Source organism: Anabrus simplex, chromosome 7, assembly GCF_040414725.1.
Source record: "Anabrus simplex isolate iqAnaSimp1 chromosome 7, ASM4041472v1, whole genome shotgun sequence".
NCBI classification, from domain to species: Eukaryota; Metazoa; Arthropoda; class Insecta; order Orthoptera; family Tettigoniidae; genus Anabrus; species Anabrus simplex.
The window spans coordinates 22,892,521-22,901,622 of NC_090271.1; the positions used below are offsets into that span (position 1 = coordinate 22,892,521).

Below are 9,102 nucleotides of genomic sequence, written 5' to 3' on the forward strand. Positions count from 1 at the left end.
GATTCTAGTCTTGTTACCATTGCAGTAGACGATATATTTTTTTCTCTGTTCGAATCCATCTTCATAGGACAAAGGTATCCCCTGCTAAGCGGTAAACGTGTTTAATCAGTTATTCAGTGTACTGAACACCTGTTGTAGGTAACGGCATCGACTATAATGCTCGATTCTAGTCTTGTTAACATTGCAGCAATAAGGTTAGAATCTGTCAAGATAGCTGCACTAAGAATAGCCATGTTTAAAAATCTCGTAAACATAGCAGCAGAAAGAATAGCCATGTTTAAAACTCTCGCGAACGTAGCAGCAGTAGGTTTTTCTTATTTTCCGCCCGTAGAGTGTGTACACATCTCCTATCGATTATGCATGCATCGACTATCGTACTAAAATTTTTCCGCCAGAGTATACAACAATCGCATGTGTGCTCGAGCACCTATCGATATGTGTACACATCGACTATCGTACTAAACTTCTTCCGGCAGAGTGTGCAAACATCGCATGTGTGCGCACGCACCAATCGATATGTATACACATCGACTATCGTACTAAAATTCTTCCGCTAAAGTGTACAACGGTCTCATGTGCCCACGCTCCTCCACTGTTCATCGAACTGCGCGCGCACTGCATGCTGATCTATGCATTCTCCCCCACCCGCTCAACGTACGTATAAATACGGGTGTAAACTTTTTCGTCCACGATGCAACAAAACCTGCATGCCACTTTTGTGTTGTGCAAGAAAAATGGCAAACTGTTTACACACAGCAAGCAAGTTTGCCTTTCTTCTTGTTGCGCAACACAAAAACTTGAGCGCCCAAATAAATTTTGCACCGAGTGTTTACACCACGCTACTTAAGTGGCGCAAGTTTTCTCGCATGCAATTCTCCTAGTCAGCTGTTCTAGCGGACGTGAGTGTTGATAGTAGCATGTATGTCTTCTGGCGAGGTGTTACGGCACCTTGTTATGGCTGATTTTATTATGGGGACGAAAATAAAGACGGGAAAGAGCGGAACGGAAATATTGAGTTGAGGGAATGGATTTTAGGTCGTGAACATTGTGGAGTTGTTAATAACTTGCTACAGGAATTGTACATGGGAGACCAAGTCTTCTACAAGATTTTCCGGCGAATGTCAGCGACTGATTTTGAATATCTGCTGAGACGAGTAGCGCCGTTGATACAAAAGAAAGACACGCCAATGAGAAAAGCAATATCACCAACGAAACACTTTATGTTGACATCGAGATAGGCCTATTTAACAACAGGTAAGCCGTTTAAAAAAGGTTATTTCGCCTGTAATACATGAAGTTTGTGATGCTATTTACAGAGTGATGAAAGAAGACAACTTAAAGGTATATAAATATTACTTTATTGTCATGGTTATATTTCATTTACAATAAAGAATATACAGGTACGTATCCCGAGTGTGAACCTCTCAAAACACCATATAATGCCACAGCAGGCGACCACGTGAGAAAGTTGCGCCACAAAAATGATCTAAACTTTTCACGCAACTTTCAGATGGCGCAATTTCCTCTCTTCTGACGTGTACACGATGCCACTTTTGACATTGCACGCAACTTGGAAGTTGGCGCAGAATTCGAGTGGCACATGCAACTTTTCGAATTGCATGACTGTTTACATGAAGCCACTCAACTTTTCTTGCTCAAATCGAAGTTTTATGCCATTTTAGTTGCACCGTGGACGAGTAACTTTAGACAAAGTGTTCCTCGCTTGCCTCGTAAGAGGCGGCCGTGCCCTGGCCCAGGGCAATATATTTCTTGAAGAGGAGACGTCGCTACGGGAGTGGACCTCTAGGGAGAGAAAGAGAGCACATCTCTCACTCACCCGTCCCTTACTTTTGTTAAGTGGTGACAGGGGAAAGAGGACTGCCTCTTTAAGCCCCCTACTCCCCCTAAATCAATAAAGCCTACCATGCCAACGTGGTTAAAAATGATAGCCGTGGAATTTCAAATTTCGAGCGCCCACGTGCATAAGGTGGCAGCCATGCAGTTTTAGCCCCGTCAAGATAGCATCACTGCAAGTTAGTGATGCTGTCTTTTTTTAAAGATGGCAGCTGCCAGCCGTCAAAAAAGCTTGACAGCTGTCAAAAATCTCTTGGCTTTGTTTACAAAACGTGAGCCTCTGATTGGAGGGCCGTTGAACTGTCTTTGCTCCTCTACTGATACAGTATGGTATATTTTGGTTAACGAGCGCAATTGGGTCCTGCGTGTGTTCTAAGGAACCATTACGACAAAATAACATTTAATAGCATTTAATCTCCAGTTCGTCTCTGTGGTGTAGTGGTTAGGGTGATTTTCCACCACCCACGGAGGTGTGGGTTCGATTCCCGGCTCTGCAACGAAACTTCAAAAGTGGTACAACCGCTGGAACGGGGTCCACTCAGCCTCGGGCGGTCAACTGAGTAGAGGTGGGTTCGAATATCACTTCAGTCATCCTCAAAGTGGTTTTCCATGGTTTCCCACTTCCCCTCCAGGCAAATGCCGGGATAGTACCTAACTTAAGGCCACGGCCGCTTCCTTCCCTCCTCTTTGACTATCCCTTCCAATCTCCCCACTCCCCCACAAGGCCCCTGTTCAGCATAGCAGGTGAGGCCGCCTGGGTGAACCACTGGTCCTCCTCCGCAGTTGTACCCCCGACCCAAAATCTCACGCTCCAAGACACTGCCCTTGAGGTGGCAGAGGTGGTATCAGGAGGTTGTAAACTGACTGGTGGTTTGTTTACATGCTGGCTCTATTTATAAACGCTAGTGTGGTTTCTTATGATAGTTTTACATTGTTACTGAGTTTCTTGTGACTTTAGGGAGATGTATTTCATGTTTTATAGAACGGTCTGCTGCTCGTTGCTTTTAAAAAGTTATTATGTGATTTTATTTTGTAGGGCTTATTTTGTTTACGTCGTTGCTACGAAACAACGAAGTTGAGCTTCGTAAAATTACTGTTTTATAAGTTTTTATAGTTTTATCTTTTGGATTGCTTCGTTTCGAGGTTATTATTCCGTTTATTTTTGAACGTTCGTTGCTTTTATAGTCTTTGTTTGAATTTTGAATGCTGTCTACATAATGTTTGGTATATAACCTTACACCAAGGATGGACAGAAGAGATACCGAGCAGTCTCAAGATAGTTGTACACTGTGTAAAAGGAATTTTAAGAATATCCCTGGTCTGCGTATACACTTATCAAAGTCGCATCGAGACAAATTAATCTCTGAAAATATAGTTTATCATACTAGCCATACTGATTCATTCTACCATCATTGACGTTGGACCTACTATCAACATCATCTTTGGACACAGGAGTCAATTCTAACCTGGGCAGATATCATCGCCCTAATTATAGAGAATGTGATTCAGAATCAGATGATAGTTTAAATTCTTCTGTCAATAATATTTGAAACTATCAACAACGGTGAGGAACACCATAACCGTAAATGGGAACATAGCAATCCTGAATTGAAAAAACCTGATACTTGTTCGTATTGTGGTAAAACATTTCGTTGTGTCAATATTCATATAGTTCTTGCTCATCCCGATATACACAGGCAAAACATTACCCAGCGATATGGGGTGCAGGATGATCTGATACCCCATAATGTCAAAACTTATAATTCGGACGCGAATTCCGATGATGATAATTTGATGTTTTAGGAACAACAGTTCTTAGAAATTAAAAATGGATTTAAAGATGAAGAAAAATTTGACAGCGTAATAGAGAAGTTCACTGATGTTTTGCGTAGGGCAACATCTAAGTGCAAAGGTCCTGAACATCCAGCAGTAAAATATTTCAGAGCGAGAAATGTTAGGCAAATTAAATGTGAACCTTCAAAATATTCTACTTGTAGCAATCCTCAGCGCCGTGATAAACGGTTTAGGGATAATAAACGAAATCAGTATAATCTGTGATCTGGTTCAACATTATTACTATTATAGAAGAAAGAATGCTTTTTCAAAATATTATGACAAATACTGAAGGTAAACAATGTACACTTCCTGCTTCTGAAGTATATGACTTCTATTCAAATTCCATTGGCGCAGAAAATCCTGCTATTCTAAGTAACTGCACTTCTTCTGATGAGGAGGATAACGAATATGACTGTTGCGTGACAGACGAGAAGATTCAACAAGCTATGAAGGGAATAAATGTTGATACTGCTCCTGGCCCTGATCAGGTACTTTTTAAGACCATAAAGGAAATCCAATGTTCGAAAATCATCAGTATGATAGCAAATATAATGATAACCTGCGATTATGTTCCGCGAAGTTTTAAATATAGGCCTACTGTAATTTAAATCAGGAGATCCAAACGTAACTGGCGTTCAATAACAATTTATTCTGTTTTAAGTAGTATCATTGAAAGAAGTCTGGAAAGAAAAAATAGACCTTTCATTGACTTGTCAACCCAGCAAAGAGGTTTTGTGTCTGCACCAGATACATTCATAAATTCATCTTTGGTCAACAGTTGTCTTCAAGACGCGAAACGTAAAAAAGAGAATTATCGCATCACTTTTCTAGATGTATCCAAAGCGTTCGATAATATTGGTCATAATCATTTGGAATATGCACTAAATTCGACATCTGCTCCCAAGAAGCTAAAGTCTTTAATATTATCTCTTTTCAGGAATAATTTGATTCATTTGGAAGTAGACGCGATCACTGGAACTAAGTAAATTCAAGTTCATAGGGGAGCAGCTTAAGGTTCGCTTCTATCGCCTCTTCTGTGTAATTTGGCGATTGATTTCATATTAAGGGAGTTAAACGACTTAGAACATACTTCTCAATTCGGCTAAAATCGACAACGTGTTAGCGCTAGGTGTTGCTGATGATATTGCGTTAATATCTGAAGATAAAAAATCAGCAGCACTTACGTTTGACACAGCAAGCCAGTGCCTTTCCAAAGTAGGGCTCACACTGAATACTTTTAACTCAAAAGCTATAATTATTGAGAATGGGCAACTGATAAACGTTGTTATTAGGACTGTCAGTGGACAGGAAAACCTTAAATATTTGGGTGTTACATACAACAACGAAATCATATAAACTAAGCGAAAATTTATCGAGACTTGCGAACTTAATTTTTCTTAAACCAGATCAGAAAATTAACATTATAAATCAATACATCTGGCCGAGCTTGATTTATCCTTTACAGTGTGCACCCTTATCGAAACTCCGACGCGGGTTTTTAGGTGATGTCGATAAATTAATCAAAAGTACAGTAAACGAAATAATTGGTTTACCAACGGATTGTTCAGACTGTATGCTCTCCAGCTCAAAAAAAGTTCGTGGATTGGGCATTACGAGAGCGCCATGGGAAGCTTTCCTCCAACATATTAACATCTGTAACAGACTGGACTCTGTTGTTGACCCACTTCTGGTACAAACAAGAAATTTTCAACAATAAATAAAGGGTAGTCTGAGAAGCCTTGGCTTCGCTCCCGATGAGCAACCTAAGATAGACGCTTCGGAAGAAACTGAGAGATCAGCAGTTTGAAACATGGAAAAAACTACCACACCGTGGAAAAGGTGTCTCGTATTTTTCAAAATGGACACAATCAAACACCTGGATCACAACGAAGAAAGGACTTTAAACTTCCCAATGGACTAATACCATTAAAATGAACTGCAATGTGATAGCAGTCCGAAGCGTTCCCGGTAGAAGCCAAGAAAATCGTTGCCGTCACTGCAACGAGATAGAAACCCTCCCTCATGTTCTTGGTTTTTGCTCGAAAGGGGAACTATTGAGAAATAACAGGCACCATAGGGTCAGGAGTAGTATCGCAGAACTTCTCAAAAAATCTGGCAGATTTGAAGTCTTTGAAGAAGTGCACTGTATCTCTATAGGTGGGCCAGCACAAGGTTGCACTTGACAGTTGTAAGTCATGTTGGCAACACTACAGAAATGAAAACGTCACCCGTCAGTCAGAATCACCAATCTACTACTTTTTATGTGAGATACAGTTACGCATTTTATTCATGTTAATTCGTATTTAATTCCGTATAGTGCTTATAATATTTTATTTCCTTATACAAAAATGACCATTTAAAAATATTATGACGTTTAAGCGAGCCACAAAATAAATACGAACTATTTTCAGTTGATTGTTGTTGGCAATGTATGTAGTACGGTGGTGCTATCTATAACTAGCTTGACTACCATATTGAAGTGTTGCCGTTTTGTCTGTCGCCGCTAGCACGTGGTCAGGTGTGATTCGCTTGTTTATGAAAGTTTTGTTTTCTTTGTGAGATAATCGTGAAATTTTATTTTAACGAATGCAGTGCGATGTGACGTAAACGACAACATAGTCATGAACCGCGAAGTGATAACCCTTTGCGCCGCGGAGTTACTCTTAATGGTCAGGCGTTAGAATTAGTGCGGAGAACTAGTGAGTTTTACGAGAGGCAGAGGAAATTCGTACGCTTGTGTAGCCATCTCTCTGTTCCTGCAGATCAAGTTGTGGAACGCATATGTCAAACATTAAGGGCTTTCAAAACGTACTGTTATTCAGACAGGTGTTCGTCTCCAAGAACAGAAGGAAAAAGGGACTGTGGAACATAGGGGTAGCGGAAACGGGCCTGATAGTAGGGACTTGTTTCACAGCACTCTGAGAAAGAAACGAATTAAGCCAACTCCTGAAACAGGATATAATTATTTCCATGCTGATGAAATACGAAGACAAGTTCACGATTATTACAGATCAAAAAAGTCCCTTCTGTCATTGTTACGGACAATGCACCTTACCACTCTGTAATAATGAACAGGACACCTACTTCGAGCGCCCGTAAAGAGCTGTTAGTGGAATGGCTGCAGTAAAGAAATATCCGAGCGCATATTTGTATGACTAAATTAGCCGACGAGGTAGCGAAGCACCAAGGGCACGAGGTTATTAGGTTGCCGCCGTACCACTGTCACTTCAACCTCATTGAGTTGTACGGTATGGGGTGAAGTAAAACATTACGTACGCACTAATAACAGGTCATTCACAATTACTGAAGTGGAAGGACTGCTCCGGGAGGGTATTGCTCGAATGGATGCGGCTTTGTGGAGGAAGAAAGCTATGTCGCAACATTCATTAACTCGGCAATGGCAATACATGGCATCATCAGTGACTGTAAGGAATTGATGATCTGCCTAGACGACAACGAAGGCGACGGTAGTGATGGCAGTGATCTGGAGGGTATAGAGCCTCTACCTGTGTGAATTCGGTATGAAAATAAGATTTATGAATTTTCGTAAATTGTATGTACTTTATTTTACTTGAAACCTTTTGTGTTAATACTGGTGTACCTGTAGACTATTATTCTAACATTTATTGGTGTATTTGAAATGAGATTATTGTCGGCCGATTTCTTCCGTATTTTCTAACGTCGCGTTAATAAGAACTCCGTAGTATATTTATCTCGTATTATTTTGTGTGATGAAGTATTTTATTGTAAATTTAATCGGTGTGTTAAAAGGTCGATTTTGTCGGCCGATTTCATTTGTATTTGTGTTGTGTATCATTGCGATGACATTAAAAGTATTTCTCCCATGTTTTTGAAACTCACGTGTCGTGCAATCAGCTGTTGTTGCGGCGGCAACATCGCTTCGTGCGCCATTGCAGTGTGACCAACATAGTGCGCAGCTGTCATGTGCAACCTTACGCCGGCTCACCTATAGTGATGGATCCCGTAAACGTGCAGACATTGTCGCGATCGACAGCAAGAGAAACATCGGCGTTATTATTCATCCAACAATTAGAAGTTTTACGAGATTCATTGGCAATGGTAAATCATCATCTGTACGGTATATGTAAAGAAAAATAAAGTTTTCCTGATCGGGGATAGCTGTAAGGCTACAACAGGGGAAATTCAAACTTTTAAAAAAATATATATATATATTTATAAGCTTATTTTATCCTAAGGTAAATAGTGCGAAAATTATTATCTATTTGATGCTGTTACCGTACGGTACCCCTTGTTCTAGGGCAGCTATCCCTTGTGGATATTCTCCCTCTCTTAATCTCCAGGCTATGGACCGGTCAAACTGTCAAGGACATTTCTGAACTGGACAGATTTGATGTGGGTAGTGCAGTAGAGTAGAACTGTGTTTCAGTTAATAATAATAATAATAATAATAATAATAATAATAATAATAATAATAATAATAATAATAATAATAATTAGAGCTGTCAATTTAATCGATTAATCGAACTAAGAAATTCTACCAGTTCATGCAGTAGGTGAAGTAAACCAAGTCCATCCATCTAAACTTTCCATTCCTTGTTTGATTCGTGTCTCAGGCACCAAACTAGGTCACTACGTAAGATATAATAAAGTGTTGATTTCTTCCGTATAGCGGATTTAATTACATAGGTATAAAGCTCTGCGCATTAAAATAACGTTCCAAATAACCTTTACCGAGAGTTAAATGTCTTCTAAAGTACATTACCGATTATATAAATGTATTTTAAAATGAAATTAGACGTCGCTTGATGAAGATTTTAATGACTGTTGAGTGTAGGAAGCCGAGGACAGCATATTGAGGTAACACAATATTGTGTGTGTACCTGTTGGTTAAGTAGTTCCAACGAATTTTGTACACTCATTGGGTCACCACATAAGTCGATGGCAATGATATACTCAAGCATATTGTGTAAGATGTTGTCGGCCCCATGGTGCGGGAGCAGCGTGCCTGCTTCTTACTCAGAGAGCCCCGGGTTTGATTCCCGGCCAGGACAAGAAATTTTTACCTGGACCTGAGGGTTGGTCCGAGGTCCACTCAGCCTAAATGATTACAACTAAAGAGCTGTCTGACGGTGGGGTGGCGGCCCCGGTCTCGACAGCCGAGAATAACGGCCGAGAGGATTCGTCATGCTGAACACTACACCTCATAATCCGCAGGCCGTCGGGCTGAGCAGCGGTCGCTTGTAGGCCATGGCCCTTAGGGGCCTTTCCGCCATGGGGAACGATGAGGAGTGACTTCCTCAAAGCACTACATAGTTTGTAGATAATATTAAGATTCAGGGAAAGGTTGTGGAAAAGGTGCTGGCGCAGTGTCATACAGTAAATATCAAGTTTGAAAATTGTAGATATACAGAGAAAATTCAGAAAATATGG

General features: G+C 40.5%; 1 protein-coding gene across 1 annotated transcript in view; it reads right to left on the reverse strand.

Annotated features, from left to right (window-relative positions):
- The window catches only part of LOC137501537 (pro-resilin-like), a 65,856-nt gene extending 58,254 nt beyond the window's left edge, over positions 1-7,602 (reverse strand). The window contains exon 1 of the mRNA XM_068228694.1: positions 7,552-7,602. Within this exon, the coding sequence (XP_068084795.1) occupies positions 7,552-7,602 (51 nt within the window). The remainder of the gene's footprint in view (positions 1-7,551) is intronic.
- Positions 7,603-9,102: the final 1,500 nt, after the last annotated feature.